This window comes from Pseudonaja textilis, chromosome 2 (genome assembly GCF_049901715.1).
Source record: "Pseudonaja textilis isolate UNSWEBS1 chromosome 2, rPseTex1.2, whole genome shotgun sequence".
NCBI classification, from domain to species: Eukaryota; Metazoa; Chordata; class Lepidosauria; order Squamata; family Elapidae; genus Pseudonaja; species Pseudonaja textilis.
In genome coordinates, this window is record NC_141991.1 from 65,585,089 (window position 1) to 65,602,621 (window position 17,533).

A 17,533-nucleotide genomic window follows, 5' to 3' on the forward strand; every position below is an offset into this window, starting at 1 on the left:
TATTTAATGCTAAAGAATAAAAAGATGATCAGTCCCCTGCATATCGTTTGGTCTTTGGCATAATCTTGCAGGGGGCTCTGTTGCTGGCATGCAATTAGCCATTTAGGTTCTAATCCAGAGACAGATGCCAACTACAAGTCTGACTTGGTGTGACAGCTGCAAAAAAGAAACATACAAAAATAACTTCTGTTAATGCACCTCTGGATTGTGGCCCTGGGTATTAAGAGTGCAACTGGTACTTCAATCAAGGAGATTTGTTGACCAGCGATGTTAACTCGTCAGCCAAGAATCCCGTAGCACCTTTTGCTTCAACAGACTGACTGATACCACCAGGGAATCTGTTAAATCATATTGTCACGATCTGTTTCTAACACCAAGGTGACCACAGGCAGCACTTGGTTTATAGCAAATAAAAATAAAAGGGGAGATCAAGTATAGGCAGCACAATCTCCACCTAGAACTTGAAGGGACAAGAAAACTCCAAATAAATTTAGCAGTGATAAGACAGTATTCTGATGGGGAATTTAAATGCTGGTTAAATTTCCGTAGCAACATTTTAGTACAGTACTTGTAAGTCTTTTAAAGCCTATATTACTTGCAACTATAAGAAGTAATCTCCAAATTAGGAAATATTTGCATTCTATATATTAAACCTGAAGACTATAGCTGCAATGCTATAACTGGATAGCTTCCTTATTTGCTTTGTGTTTTAAATTATATGGCAGGTAAGAAACTCCACTGTGTGAAACTATGCTTAGTACTATTATTCTGCTTTGGAAAATTGTAACACGTGAGTGCCAGTGTGTACTCAGGCAGCATCCTGTCTCTTTTGCCTTGAAGACAACTTTCATTTTAATAACTTTAATTAAACTATTTTAAGTTATCCTCAATAAAGCTCACTAGCAAGAGCAATGAAAAGTCCACCCTGTCATTACACTCTTAATGGGTTAGAAATGACAAGTCAAGAGGATTTTTCCTCACTGCATTAAAGCAGGTATGTCAATTTAATAACAGACTCCCGTGTGTTTATAAGCTGCATAAGAGGAAGATGATGAGTAGGCACTGCTGTTCTGATACAACAATAAAAGAATTTACACCTATTGGTTTTCCTGGCTTCTTATTTTTAAAGACACAAAAATTCTGTCCTATCTGATGAAGGGCAACGATTATTTCTTACTACAGGTAGTCCTCAACATATGACCACAATTGGGATCATAATTTCCATTGCTAGCGGTTGCTAATTGAGTCAAGTTAGATTTTACCACCTTTTTGTCACCATTGTTCAGCGAATCACTATAGTTATTAAGTGAATCATGCAATTGTTAAGTGAATCTGGCTTCCCCCATTAACTTTGCTTGTCAAAATCGGCTGGGAAAGTTGCAAAGGGTGATCCCTTGACCCCCCAGAACACTGCAAGCATTTTAAACACATGCCGGTTGCCAAGCACTCAAATTCTGATCACGTGACCCTGGGAATGCTGTGGTGGTTGTAAGTGTGAGGACCCATAGTGAATCAATTTTTTCATTTTTTCATTGTAACTTTGAACAGTCGCTAAACAAATTGTTGTAAGTCAAGGACTACCTGTATGTTGCTTGCTAGTTTCCAGCTTGAGATATAAAAGCTTCCAGATTGTGAAGAGAAAAATGTATGTATATTGAAATCTGGGTATCCAGCTATGCAGAGACCACACAACTTCAGCTACACTGCATGAAAGATGTGTGTCAGGTTTGAAGAAGAATGTCATCCTAAAATCTCACTTAGTAAAAGTATGGCAAATGTGCAAATATTTGTACTAGTTCTTCCATGCAGTACTTTTAGTATCTGCAAGTTACGGGCAAACTTCTATTTCTCCTTCTATTGAACTCTCTTTCATTTTGGTTCTCCTATACTGAACATCACACATATGCCAAAACACATGGTTGGTATAAATAAAATTGCCTGAAAAGCACGTCGAAGCCCCTGAAAATACTTAAATTTTAGCAGAGTTTCTACTATTCTAGTTTCATCACTACTGTACCATATCAATTATGCTTTGAATAAGCACTTTGAGACAGGACAAGGTCAAATGCACATGTCTACATTAATGAATTTAACACTAGAACTTTCAGGGAATATACTTAAAATTACAAGATCTGGCTGCAAAATTCTGAATGATCATTAAATGTAAAAAAGTAAAATAAAAAAATAAAGGAAAAGGTTCTGTACGCTCATCTACTAGTTGTCCAGTTTTTTGTGGCCCAGATCTTGTAACAGCCTTACCATACAGCTAAACCATATACAGTATTATCATCAGAAACCTAATCTAGTGTCCTAGAATTTCTATCTTTGTGGTCACTATTAATCACTCTTACACCAAAATGAATTAAAAATTCATTTCTTGGGGATCTTACAGGAAGTAAAGGGGATGAAACCTCAATGATACTCCATTTTTTGTCTTTAAATTAAGGACACGGAACATTAATAATTCCTTCTCTGTTTCCTAAATTCCAAGTGTTGCTGTGGTTTGTTCCTTTTCTCAACACTATTTTATAAACTTATTTAGGATGGTTAGATACTTTAACATGTTGCAATTGAAAGATGGTTCATACATCATACTGTGATAATGTGGTATGTCTGGTTTTGATTTAACATGATGAATACATTTAACACTGTGGTCTGTAAGATAACATTTATCACTTAACATGAACCAGGCACAAGTTGTTGCTCAAATTATAATTAAAGCTAATATATGAACAATTGGGAAACCAAGAGTATCTTGGAGTCTCTGTCCCAGAGTAAAAACTGGGAAAACAGCTATCACCCAGTGATTCTAATTTGTGTTTAAAATACTAAAAATATAGAAGTAGCCTAATAAAAAAAAATATTACATACGTACGTACGTACGTATGAATGTATGTATGTATGGTATTCAGCTTTGTTCAGGTATTTTCCCACGTCCTTATAGTTGTGCTTTTAAAGTTGTAGCAACGTTTTGGCAGAATCTCATCTGCCATCATCAGGCTTCTGGTTGTGTTCATCTGTATGTATGTATGTATGTATGTATGTATGTATATATATATATATATACACACACACACACACACACACACACACATATATATATATATATATACACACATACATACATACACACACATACAGTATATATATATATATATATATATATATATATATATATATATATATATGTATGTATATATATATGTATGTATATATATATGTATGTATATGTATATACATATACAGTATATATATATATATACAATATATATATAAACTGTATATATATATATACAAATATATATATATATATTTGTATGTATAAAAAATATTTTTATACTTCAAGCCCTGAGCAGTAAAAAAACACAAGAGGTGTAATACACTTGAATCACTAAAAATAAAAACTTTTTCAAACATCTGAGACCTTAAAATATAGCTATTCAAACAATATTACTATTACAACTAAAAGTAAAAGAACGGAACCAACTCATCTCTCCCAGAAGGACATTTCATAACTGAAGTATAACCAAAACAACCCTATCCCATGAACGTAACAATCTAATCTCATTGGTGATACAACATAGGCCTGTGATAAAAAATGTATGAGATATTACAGCGGTCAGATATTCAGGCTCCAGTCTATGAAGGCTTTAGAGATAAAAAACATCTTCTTGTTTTGGGTTTAGGAACAAGTAGAGACCCAATGTAGTTAATATCTGCAGCTGTCTCGTTTCTGAAGCATAAATCATATGGTAGTTTTGTCAGCTGTGATTCACATTAGCTGAAGTCCAAAGTTTTTCAAGGGCAGCCAGTAGAAAGGCTAGTTTCACACATCATGCTAAGCCATAATTGGTTAAGTACCAATTTATTGAAATACTACAATTGTATAAAGTGCAAACCCAGTCAGAGTGTTATAGTAATCACCCAAGAGGTAGCTAAGGCATGATTACAGACTAGATTCACTGCCCCCAGGAAGCAATGTAACTAGCATAAAGAAAAGAATGCTTGGCTGTGACTACTTGGCTGTCTAAAAGCAGTGCTAGGTTTAAGAATCCACACACCTACCAGGCCGCAAAACATGCAAAAAAGTAAATAATAAAATAATAATACAAATCCATCCATTATAGGTTGTGTTCAAATTCCAGGTTTGTCTACTGTCAATCTTACAAAGTGGACCAAACAGGAAACATGAGCAGATAAACTAATTCTAATACACTGTAAAGCAACATTAACAGATTCATGCAAGTCTGAAAGTAAAATTCTCTTGCCATCACCCATTACAGCCCAATAACCTAGAGCAGTGATGCCTAACTTTTTCGTCCTCGCATGCTGAAAGTACATGCATGCATGTGTGCGTGCACTCGCATGCCTGTACCCATAATGCAACGCACACGTAACCCCCTTGCATGCCACAAGCCTCTGCACATATGTGTGCATCTCCTGCGCATGCCCTACCCCCACGCATGCAAGGCAGATACCCGACAATCAGCTGGCTGGCGGGAGGTGTGCCCGCACATGCGCAGCGGACCTGATCTGGGGCGACAACTCACGTGCCGGCAGAGATGGCTCTGCATGTCATTTCTGACATGCGTGCCACAGGTTTGCAATCATGGGCCTATACCAATGATGGCTGACCTTTCTGTCCCTGCATTCCAAAAGTGCACTCACGCACATGCGTGCCAGCAGCCATAAGGCAATGGGCCCATGCCCCCTGTGCATGTGCACGTGACCCCCCACATGTGCCACACATCTTTGTGCATGCATGCATGTATCCCACAGGTGCCCCATCCCCCTGCACATGGGTAGCAGCTAGTCAATGATTAGCTGGTGGGCGGGCGGCGCGCACGCATGCACATGGACCTGCTCCCGGGCGACAGCTCTTGCACTGGCGGAGATGGCTCTGCATGCACTTCTAGCAAGTGTGCCATAGGTTCACCATCATGGACCCAGAGAGTCCTTTTTGAGCCTCTTGCTCTATCCACTCTGCAGTTTCAGGCTGTGTTGTCTTTTATCTGACCATTCCCTAAGAAGCATCTCTTCATCACATTCTCAAGGCCTTCCCCACATATCATTACATCTACTGACCAGTAAAACTTTCATTTTATCTCAACTGAACCTCAAGTTGTGTGCTGATATTCAGTCCTTCATATTGTCCAGAACATCCATAGCCTTCTTGGCTCAATTGAAAAAAAAAAGAGTTAAATGTCACCAGCATAGTATATTTTTCCTAACATTTATGTAATGATATGATAAGAACCAGAATGTGAAATAGTTACATTGTAGGATTAGGAAAGGGAGACCCAATCCACTCTCCATCATGGAAGCTCATAGATTCCCTATATCTAAACCCAACCAACTCACAGGGCTCTTTGGAGGAAAAATAGGTGAAGTATTATGTACTTTGAGCTTCTGTCAAAGAAATGCCATATAAATGTAATAAATAAGAACTACAAGGATAGTATATACTAGACTACCCAGTCATTGCTACAGCAATATTTCCTTACCCAAACAAACAAAATCACTAAGGACAGGCAAAAAGTAGTGGGATAAAGAGCAAGCTCCAACTTCCTGCTGGCTTCCCCACTGATTTTCTTGCAGGAAGCTGACAGAGAGCATTGAAAATTATGATCATGTGATAGTGGCTGACCACAGCAGTGTAGCAGCACTAGAGGGGTCACCACCTTGCCAAATTTCATTCCCGCAGGAATCAGGAGTTCCACAGTTTGGATGCATTTTTTGTAAGCCCATTTGAGGTACATTGATTTAAAAATTGCTACCCTGTGATGCAATGCCAATTGCCAATTGCCAATTGAAGGTTACAAACAATCATATAGATACAAAGTTTTGGCAATACATATATAACTGAGGGATCTAATAAACCAAGGACCAAAAGGCAGTGAAATTGTCTTCTAATAGCACTTTCTGGAAATATCTGGCCAATACATTCAGGATCACCTCCAATATATTATCCCTCAACCCTAATTAGCCAGTTTCTGAAAGATGCATTTATAACGCTTCTGGTAGTACTGGAAGGCCCAGAACAACTAACAGAAATGCATTCCTATTGTTTAGATCCCAGCATGACCTTCTCTGAAGCTTGAACCCAAAATGGAATAGGTTGAAATAATAGTCTTCATCCAAGAATACCTAGAGTTGTAGTGTCATGTCTGGCATATCTGCTATATCTCTCTATATTTGACTATATTTTAAAAAGGAAGTATTTGTTGACAGTTATCTAGTTTAAGAGGATTACCGTAAATAAAAATTTTATTTTGCAAAATTATTATTTTAGAGGAGTTGAAATTAATCATCTTTGCTTTTCATTCTCAAGACAATTCAAATGGTTACACTTATGTTCCTCATAATGAAAAATCAGCTATTCCTCTAGGCAACCTGTCTCACGGCCTTAAGTGAATCTCATTTATCAAAACTAAAGAAGTGGTTACCTAAGTTACATTAGAAGCTACGTAATATACCTTAATGTGAAAGGCTATTTTATCAGAACAAGGTTATAAAGTTTATCATAATAGGTTTTGTGGAAATGGGGAAATATTCTTCTCGTTACTTGGAATGTATTAGTCAATGAAGAACCCAAAATAATTCTATGGGAGAACATTGGGCTAGAGAGAAATGATTTATCAGTTACAAAGAAGGCCTTAATTTGCTTTACCAAAAGTCAGCATAGTCATCTATTTAAAAGTGCTTCATTGTCTTAAGTTCTACAAAAAACCAAGACATTTGTGTTCTTAGCCAATTATCTATCTACTAGTCCAGGGGTCTTCAAACTTGACAGCTTCAAGACTTGTGGACTTCAACTCCCAGAATTCTTCTTCAAGTCATGTTAGCTCAGGAATTCTGGGAGTTGAAGTCCACAAGTCTTAAACTTGCCAAGTTTGAAGATCCTTGTACTAGTCCTAGGTCATACCCTTCATAAACTATTCAACACTCCAACAGGGTGATCAGTTATAATAACTGAGACAGCTGTGATTTTAAAAATTATTTTTAGGACTTCAAACATGTGGATTTGGGTCTTCAAAACATGAGGCTACAGGGATGCTTTGGGTAGCATCTTGTACAAAACTTTCTTTCAATCAGATGTTTAAACCCATCCCTCTTTTACATAAAAGGATGATTTGAAGCTAAGTTTTAATCTTCACAATTCATAGATGATATTGCCACAAATAGGTCATTTGGGATATCTAAACTGAGATATATAGATTTTAATAACTTTTCAACCTAGATCACAATTGAATAACAAGTGATAGATTCATCCTGGCCAACCTGCTGAAGGTGCATATCTCTAATGTCATTACCCTTATGTCAGCAACCTGACAAGGACCATTGTTCCTGAAAATGATGAGAAACAAAGATACATACTGTTCACACTGACAAGCTTAAGAAGCAACAGGGTTACATTAACTTCCCTCAGTTATCCTGAATAAAATCTCTTGCTACTGCTGACAAAGAGACAAAATCCTAGAGTGGCCCTACACCAAAAGAGGCAGCTCTAATAACACCTTACAGCTTGTTTTACTTTTTTTATACCGACTACATGGAAGCTAAAATGGAAAGAAACAAGCAAAGAAGTCTCCTTCAACTATGTCAACACTGGGCCAATTGTCTCCATCTTAGGGTTTTTTTAATAATACAAAAATGACAGATAGTGATAGTTTTTGCTTCTTTTGACAGGGAAGCTATCAAAGACAGTCACTTCCAATTTGATTAGGGCATCCATGACTGTATGCCCAAAATGTAAAGGAGTATTTCCCAAAGTGGAGCAATTAATTGTGTCAGCTATGTCCTGTAAGTGCTCTGCTTTGTCTCTTATTTCAGGGGAATCTGTCTCCACTTCCCACCAGAAACTGTGGCTTCCTAGTCTACCCATAAATCATACAATATTTGGATTTTAAGATAAGATTAAGTACTGTAACTTAATCTTGCCAAAGGTTGAAAAGTCATGCTTTTGGTAAATGGTAAAATAGTTGGGGAGCAAAATATAATAAGCAAGGATAAACAGAGTATTAGCCATCTTTATGACAGGTAAGGCAGGCTGATGTTAATTTCTCAACTTTCAGAGCTGCCATGCTGCTGCTTATTTGGCTTAGTTGTTCATGTTTGCACCAATCTGTCAAAATCTTGATTTCTCTGATAAATATATCTGTTAAGCTGTTAAGCACCAAAGCAAGAAATCCTAAACCACAATCTAGGGCCACAATCAACATTGGAGAAAAATATCTCACTCACACGTACGTATACACAATTCCATTGAGTTCAGTGGATTTTACTTTAGATCATTTTTACTTTAGTTATCTAAAGTAAAATTAACTGAACTCAATGGAATTGTGCATATGTACGTATAAGTGAGACTATTTTTCTCCAATGCTGATACCTATGGTAATTTTAGTTCTTAAGATGATTGAAGTTTTATAAGTTATAAGAGCGTCTTCCTGGCCACAAGGCAAATTGGGAATACTTTTCTAAATAAAAGTCATCTGTAGAAAAAAGGATATCATACATTAAAAAGTAAGGAAAATACTTAGATAAGAGGCAAACCTGATCCTAGGTATCTCATAAAGACTCATTGTCTTAATTTTGATTCTCTGAATTCAAAATATAGAATATTCTGTGATAGATCAGAAGGATAGCAATTTCTTTAATTTCTATATCAAAGGCCATCACCACAGCTTTTGGAAGACTAAAAAAAGTAGGTGGGCTAATGTGTTTGGCTAAAATTGGAATCACACCTAGGACTTACAGATTTGTTTGGGGGAACCACTTATTTTATTCAAGCATATTTCAAGCCATTTCTGGGTCTGATGCCATTTCATTAACATTTCTAAATGATAGCTATACAATTATTCCTGAAAATAACAAGGGACAAATAAATATAGAGGGTTGCTTACAAGCAGCTAGGTAATGGCAGCATAGACATTTTTTTAACCTTGGGCTTGAAACTAATGTCATTTTAGGTGAGCTGGATTCTAACTCTAGAAAACTCTCTGTCCTTGTTTCACTTAAAATGCCCATCAAACAGTTCTTGTTAGCCATACTGAAAAATATGTAAACAAGAGCAGTAGCCTGCAGCCTCCTAAGACTGTAAATGTCTTGCCAACTGGCACAGTTTATAGACAAGGCCCTATTTCTACATATTCTGTACTGCTTTGACTAAGACATGCATGTTTGTCTACCAATGGCAGCCTGGCTTCCCAGTTTAATTCATAGGCCTTAGATTGCACAAAACTATACATGGCATTTGCCACCTCACTATACATGGTGAACAATATAGATGTAGAAGCATTTTGCCCTGGGCCAATAGAACAGATGCCACCTATCCAGAATAGGGCTCAATAACTACACTGAACTAGCCCTGGCATACATCAGGTTCTATTTCTTTCTTTTGGGGGCACACTGCATTATATTTGTAGCCAAGATCCCCTTCAGTTCTCCCACAATAAATCAGTAAATTAAAGTTACTGCTGAGGTCCACTTGGTGATCCTCTTGGGGGATATAGCATCACTTACACAATGACTTTTGTGGAACATGGTCAATGTCTCCTTTGAGCCTTAGAGGATTCTTTGATCTACATACTTCCTTCTTGCAAGGCAGCCTTCTCATAAAAAGTATTTTGGTAACCATCTCCTGTTTGCAATTAACTCTTTATTGTTTAATAAGGGATGTTTCAATGGCATAAGATCCGATTGATTTCCATCTCCTAGTACCTAGTAGGAAAGGATTCATGCATTGAAAGGGATTCTGAAACAGGCCTAGGCACAATCTGAAGGACAAGATGCAGCATAGTCCCAGGGCAGGGCCCACTGAAAAGCAAATGAAATACAGCACTCAGAATATAAACAGAAGGCTAGGATATAGATGTGTAACACCTAACTGATTATTTTGGGAAAGGCCTGTCTTTGTATGCCTGATAGAATAAGATACAGAATAAAATACAGAATAAGATTTAAGAAATATGTAACTGCTTTTGCAAAAGAAATCTGAATAGGTTTTGGTGATGATTACAAGGTGCAACCAGCATATGGTACAGTGCTTCTCTATTGAAATGAGAGGGAAATTGCAGCAAATGTGCAAGCAACCGCCTTCTGCATCCTGGAGTGGACTATATGCACAATCAGTTACGATAGCATACAAGGAAAAAGGTAGCAATTGAAAGGCGAAATAATACCGACAAGCACAGCAGACATTATTTCAGCCTAACTGTCTAATCAGGGGGTTGAAGGGAGGTGATGTTGGTGCTGAATAAGTGGAGGGGCTCTGGGCCTGATGGGTCCTAGATGGGGAGGTGGGGGGAGAGAGCAGGTGGCTGCGGTTGGGGTGGTGCTGATGAAAGGCGCACACAATGCTCTACCGGGATTTAGGCAGGCAGGATCCAAGGTGGATCTTGAGGTGACCGCCAAGCGACCAGCGGGTGCTGCTGGAGGCACGGTGGCACGAAAGGAGGGTGCTGAAGCAACGTGCTGCGGGAGCCGCAATTCGGGAGGGCGATCCCACCGTGTGGAGGAGGGATGGCAAAAGGCTACTCCGGATGGCTGACTGCGGGCGATCCGACTGCGCTAGCAGCAATGTGGGTGAAGGGTGGATCGCGCCGCCGATGGATGCGGGGATAAGCGGGCTGAGGGGTGTGGATGCAGGCTCGGGTCTGACGGCGGGCGAGATGGGGGCGCGCGCGCCCAGTACCTGTGAGGCTCTCCCCTGCTCCGCGCCACTCGCCGCCGCCGCCGCCGCCGCCGCCACCTCGGGGGTCTCGGGAAGGCCGGGCCCGGCGGGGGGCGCGGGCGGCTCCGGGGGGACTGCTCCCCCCGCCCGCTCCCGCCTCGCCCCAGCCGCGCCCACCGCCTTATTCCGCCTGCGAGTCATGCTTGTCCTGCACCCCGCGCAGTAGCTCCCGCCGCCGACGCTCGCCGCCGATAATGCCGTTGCCGCTCGCCGCCGCTAACGCTGCTCGCCGCCACCGCCGCTGCTGCTTTCAGACAGGACAACAGCCAATATGGCGGCGCGGCCCGTCCGGCCCCTGCCCGCGGGGGAAGCCTTCGCCGCCATCGCCGAGGCGGGCAGCGCCTGGGCAGCGCGCCCCCCAGTGGCTGGAGGAGACGCCGTTGGAAGCAGGCTGAGCGCACGGCGGCGGTTAAATGGCCCGGGAGAAAAGCCTGTGGCTTTTGGGCAAGGAGATCCCAGCCCTTTCCCTGCCTCCCTGCCTAATCTTTCTCGTTTCCCTGACTATCCCAGCAGGCAGTTTCCGAGAGCGGGAAGGCTTCTTTAGCACAAACGGGTACAGGCCGGGAAACGTTGATCCCGGGGCACTGATGCAGAAGGAAGAGTGTTTGGACATGTTTAACCGAGCATTTTACCTTTCCATCCATCCAGTAAAAGGGGTCGCCCTCATCTGTATAGGCGGCCCCCTCTCGTCCCTGTCCTGTTGGGTTTTTTTGCTTTCCAACTACGTTTCTTTGCAATTAGTCATTAGGGCCTTCACTGATCGTTTCATGGAGTTTAGAAAAAATTTGCAGTATGTAGTTTTTATGTGTATTTGAAAGCCTGACCGCTGTAGATTTTGAAACATTTCTAAACCACATTGTTAAAATAGTCCCTACATAATGTATAAAGTAAAACAATGTAAAATGTAAAACAATTTCTGTGAAACAGTGTTCCTAAAAACAACACTGCATATTTTGTCAGGAAAAAGGAAAGATTTGAGCAAAATGGTCTATCTTCAATCAATGCTGGAAACAATACCTAAAAGAGTTCTGCTAATGGCCCATCTACTCCAGCGTTGTGTGATTTATAAGGCAAATAAATTCATTCTGCAAGCTTTCAAATTTAGACAGATGTGCAGCTTGTAATTCTTGTAGCAAAATTGTAAATAGATATCCAGACTGGTATGTATTAATAGCCTAATCATGACTTTATCCAGTGTCAATTCTAACCTGTCTAAATTAACCATTCACAATCTGATAGCAACAAATTCTACCATGTAAATATCCATTAAGTAAAGAAATCTCCCTATACAGGTAGTCCTCAACTTACGACCATAATTGAGCCCAAAGTTTCTATTGCTAAGTGAGACATTTGTTAAGTGAGTTTTGTCCCATTTTACCACCTTTCTTGCTACTGTTGTTAAATGAATCACTGCAGTTGTTAAATCAGTAACCTGGTTGTTAAGTGAACTTTGCAACAGTCATAAATATGAGACAGTTGCCAAGCATCCAAAGTTTGATCATGTGGCCATGGGGATGTTGCAATGGTCATAAGTGTGAAAAAGCCATGTCATTTTTTCAGTGCTGTTGTAACTTCAAACAGTCATTAAGCAAACTGTTGTAAATCGGGGACTACCTGTATTCAAGTTTAATGGATGACTCTCAATGGGAACAGGATGAAAGCTTCCCTCTTGCCACATTTTCCATACTACGAATTATTTTATATGCTTTATATTGTTCCCCTTACTACCCAATAGTCTGCAGTAATATTAGCAAATTTTGAACAAATTACCCATTGATGTAGATTAGCAATGGAGTTATATAAAGAAATAAACTTATTATTTATTGAGTTGCATGTATACAATATTTATATATTAGCTGTATATTTATCCATGAACATGTGTATGAATCCATGAAGCCCCTTGTGCTGCTGCTTTATTTGGTGATATATATATAAACTCTATCCAAGGCAAGGCTTCAAATCTGAGAAAGGCAAGATAGCATGTACATTCTTTTAACAAAATGTTGAGGGATTAGATCTGCTACTATGGGAAACATGGTGCATTTTGCAGCTTGTAGCTGGACTGACAATAGATTAGGAAGATTACATGTTCAATGTACATCTTCAAGGACAGGGCCCTATATTAATTTTACATTTACAGCAGAGGGCACTGTTTGTTCATTCCAGGCAACATCAATACAAATTATCATATATCATTTAACCTGCATTAATTTAATAATTACAAGCTAAAATGTGGACTTAAACAGAAATGCTTTGCCTCTTCCATTTTTTAAAAATGGCCAACTACCCCAAACTCTGTTAATTTGCATGAATTTTTACTCCTTTTAAAAGCCCTTTTTCTGGAATTTCTATTTTCAGTTTTATCTATCAGACTATTGCTTTAAGTGTCTGCTTTCCAGGGTCTTTCCAGTTAGCTCTGTTCGCTTATTCATAGTAACATGTCTTTTAATCTTTAAGTTTTACTCAATGCCACCAGACCTCCAAAGAAACTTAAGCCTTTTTGTTCTGAAAATAGTAAACAAATAATTACAGTATAGTTTTTCAATTTTTAGAGGACAGAGTTTCAAAAAGCTCATAGCAATGACTTCACCCAATATTTCTCTTTTTGTAGCAAATGCTTCTCGTGTATCTGACAAATGGACACCCATCCATAATAATGCATCCTACAATAAAAGGGCCTTTTACAACATCCTTCATCTGGTTACTGAATCAACTTATTTCTGAGTTTGCATAGGCATTGAATAATAAACCTAATAGACTAGATTCACACAATATAGTAAGCACACACACACAAAACCAAGCTAAAATTAGCCAAGTTTAGGCATGCTTTGTGATTGCAGCTATGTCTTTAACTGATCTGGTTAATACCAATAAAGGTGAATATTTGTAGCTCAGGGTTGAAATTGAGGGGTCCTTGGTGCTCTCTGAGCTTGGTTGTTTTCTTGCAGATGCTTCATTACCCAAACTAGACATCCACAGGCTAGTAAGGTAGTAAGGAGTGGCCTTTGTTCTCAGTTTATATTCTAGTGGCTTGCCCTGTCAGTGGTAGTCTTAGTGGTGGTCTTAGGAGTTCTTTGGTTGGGCTGTTTACTGTTGGCTTATTTGGCAGTTCCTTGATTGGGGTATTGTTTACTTGATTATTAGTGTGATGTTAATCCAAGATTAACTTCAAGATCAATTGAGGATAGGGGGACTTTAGCCAGCAGCACTTACCTGGTGCTATCCAGGGTACTAGCAGTTTTAATGTGATTTTGTCTGCTATATCTGAGTTACTCACAATCCAGTGTGATTAGATCTTTCTTAAACCTTTTATTAGATCTTTGAGCTTCAGGTCACCATAAATGGGATACAATCATTTTTGTGACTCAGGCACCTTAAGTGAGAAATTGAAAACACTATTTTTCTTAAAGAACAGTTTAATGGTAACCTGGTTACTTACCACAATATCAACTTACCGGTGGTAAATATAATTCATATTATTCAACACTGAATATATTATTATGTCAATCAATTAAACAATGTTAATACTGATTTTTATAAATTTATTTTGCCAAGGTTTACTGGCTGAGATAAGAATAATTTAGGAAGAAAAATTTGGGCAAGAATTCTATTGTATTTGGAAATGTATTAATTCTATTTGATTTAGTAATCAGTTGAATCTGCAAACATTAGAAAATGTACTATTATATTACTCTGATATTTAACAGTAATTATACTGGAACACACTCCCAAATATAATAAATCTCTGTCTATGTAATTTTAAAAATTAGATATAATTTTCATAAATACTGAAAATGTGCTGAATCTGTCATATTTAGATATAAGACTGTCATTTGCATTAACAAATTTTAAAAAGCACAATTGTGTATTGCTGATATAAGATGCAACTTTATTTTATCTTCCAGATGATGTTCTGAAAAGCTAACATTTGCTTCAAGTAGCACTTGGGTACTTTCCATTTCAATAACTTTACCTCAGTGTTTTCTGCAATGTTAGGCCCAATAGTTGACTACCAGATAGCTTTGTTTGTCCCTGAGTAATTTTAGGGCGTGTCAAATTTTTCAATTTTCAATTTCCAAACACTAGGGGTGCTCAAAGGTTGTGACATGCCTCGGGGATTGTAAAGATATTTTGGTTACTTTAATATAACTTAGATGTGCTTAGTAAATAACTACATAAATATCATAACTTTTAAACATTTTGTTTCATTTGCATATGTAATCCTGATAGTCCTTTGGGGGTTTTTTTCTTCATTTTTTCATTAATGGCTAGTGTTATATTAATTATTTTGTTCATCTGTTGGACTTATTCTTGTTTTATGACTCAAAATACCTTTAATAAAATATTAAAAAGTCATACAGGCAGTCCTTGACTTACAACCATTCATTTAGTTAATGACTCTGAAAAAGATGATTTATCACCATTTTTCACACAACTTTGCAGCATTCTTATAGTCATCAAAATTCGGACATGTGGCAACTGGCATGTATTTATGATGATTGCAGTATCCCAGGTTCATGTGATCCCTTTGCTTGCCACCTCTGACAAGCAAAGTCAATGGGAAAGCCACATTCATTTAACAACTGTTGGAAGAAAGGTCATAAAATGCGGCAAAACTCACTGGCTCATTGTTATAAATGTGACTTTAACCCGAGAGGTTAATAAATTTAATATAGACAAGATTTCTAGTCCAATTTAAAATGAATGCTACCGATACATTTGTAATTGTTTGCTGGAACCAGTTTAGAATTTAGAAATTATATAGAATTAATCTTGAAACCTTATTTCCATTTCTATAAATCCTATACAGTGACTTAAGAGTACTTTTGTCAGTCAAGGTTAAAAGTATCATTTTCTATAGGCATCTAATTCCCTTACACTATGGAATGCAAGAACAAATGCTAACCTTGATACCCGCATTTAAACCAAAAAACGTCACATTAGGTTATGCAGGTACTTATGTCAGTGTCGGGGTATCTCAGTGATGTCATCTCTAATCCTCGTGTGGGATTATGTAAGCATCACTTCATTTATAATGATAGTATCTCTTAATCCTCTTGTCTATGACAGCAGCAACCTTTGTTTAGAAAAAGGCCATGGAAAGTGATCTCAGGAAAAAGGAGCACATGAGGGTTTTTTTTTCTTTTTTTTTAAATTTGCTATATCATCCGAAAGCCAATTTCTCAAACTATTGGCAATTGTAGATACAGGTTTATCCAAAATTCTGAATAAAACAGTTGTACGTTTCTTCAAGAACAAAAACCAGAGTATTTGGCAAAGGAAACTAATTTCATATTTAGATTTGTGAAAATCCACCCTTCCCCTTTAATTAGCACATGTATACAAGCAACAGATTTACAGCCAGTTAACTAAGGAGATCAGGTTTCAGTAGTAGCAGAATGGTTATGTTTATAGTCCCAAATAATGGTGGAAACAGCTCATCTCCTCCGTTTGTGAAACATTAATCTGGTCAGTAAATTATAATTGACTGTGAAATCTCTACGAAGAAATTGTTTAATTACTTCAGGAATAATTATATCTGAAACTATAAAATGTGGGAGAATAAAAATATGCCAATTCAGATTCTCTGAAACTATACAATCTTAGCACTCCTTCTGAGATTTGATATTTTATGTTGGATCATCAATACAAATCAGAGGGATGGGGAAGGATGTGGAACTCAATGCATGAAGGCCTCCTGTGCGAAATATGAAAGTGCTCTTCTTCAGGATGAAACTAATACATAGCTAATATCCCTATTGTACCATAAATCCAGGACTCCAGTCTTGCTGGCTCTCAGTGAGGGAGCCATTCATATTTTATTCTCTTTGATCCTAGTAGTTGTTTGGGATCCATTCCTTCCTGCTTGCCTCCTAGCTATCCTCACTATGTGACCAAACACTGAGAGGAGCAGCAGCCACATAGTTGCATTACCATGCCAGGAGCAGAGAATTCGAATACAGAGGGGCTGTCTGTCAGAAGCACTGCTTGTGAGTGTGTGCATATTTAGAAGCGCCTTGGCCTCTTCCTCCTGATTGAGACTTATATTGGGTAACTTTTAAAATAAAAGGTGCTCCTTGCTCTTCATTCCTTATAAGTATTTCCAGCTGAGGCATCTCAAAGTGGGGACATCCCTTTTTAAAAACCAATATAACAGGGCGGTTGAGAGCTTTGTTAAATGTTTCTTATGAAGTAGTCGGTGGGATTAAAATCATCTTCCTTAAATACACAAAAACCGAGCTGAAGTTGCAGGGCCGTTTCTAAACGTGAGCAGGGTTAGCAGGAGATCGTTGGTCGAGGAGGATCACTGGTTAGTGCCTGCCCTGAAGATCGCTTTCGGTCGCCTAAATAGCGCCCTTCAGGCGGAGCCTTTGCCTCCGTTGGCATTCAATGCCCCTGGAGAGCTTCAGTCGGGGAAGAAAGGAACCCACAAGAAAAGCAAAAGCAACCATCCTTCTGGTTTTAATGTACCTGAAATGGCGGCTCTTAAGGCAGGGGAATCACCCAGGCTCTCATGACTACAGCCAGGCTTGTATCAGGATGACCCGGCCAAGGTGCCGGTCAACCGCACGTCCCCAACCGCCATAGAACTGGAAAGGCCGGCGAGACCCGCCCCCGTGGCTGTAGTTCTAACGACGCGGGGTCCGTGGCGAGAGCGGAGCGGCGTCCTGCCGCCTTCTCCTCTCCGCGGGACTCCCGTCTCGTTCTCCCGGGCCGCGGAGAGTTGGCTGCCGCAGCCGCTGCCCCGCGCCCCTCCCCTCAGAAACTTTGATCCAGGCGGGAGCTGCGGCTCCGTCAATC

At 39.1% G+C, this 17,533-nt stretch overlaps 1 protein-coding gene across 2 annotated transcripts in view; it reads right to left on the bottom strand.

Moving 5' to 3' along the window:
* The window catches only part of FAM193B (family with sequence similarity 193 member B), a 37,871-nt gene extending 26,874 nt beyond the window's left edge, over window positions 1-10,997 (bottom strand). The window contains exon 1 of one of the 2 annotated variants that reach the window (XM_026726382.2): window positions 10,694-10,997. In XM_026726382.2, coding sequence (XP_026582167.2) covers window positions 10,694-10,873 — 180 coding nt within the window. In that variant the 5' untranslated portion in view covers window positions 10,874-10,997. The remainder of the gene's footprint in view (window positions 1-10,693) is intronic. The other variant, XM_087924178.1, reaches the window with a different exon arrangement.
* Between the last annotated feature and the right edge of the window lie 6,536 nt (window positions 10,998-17,533).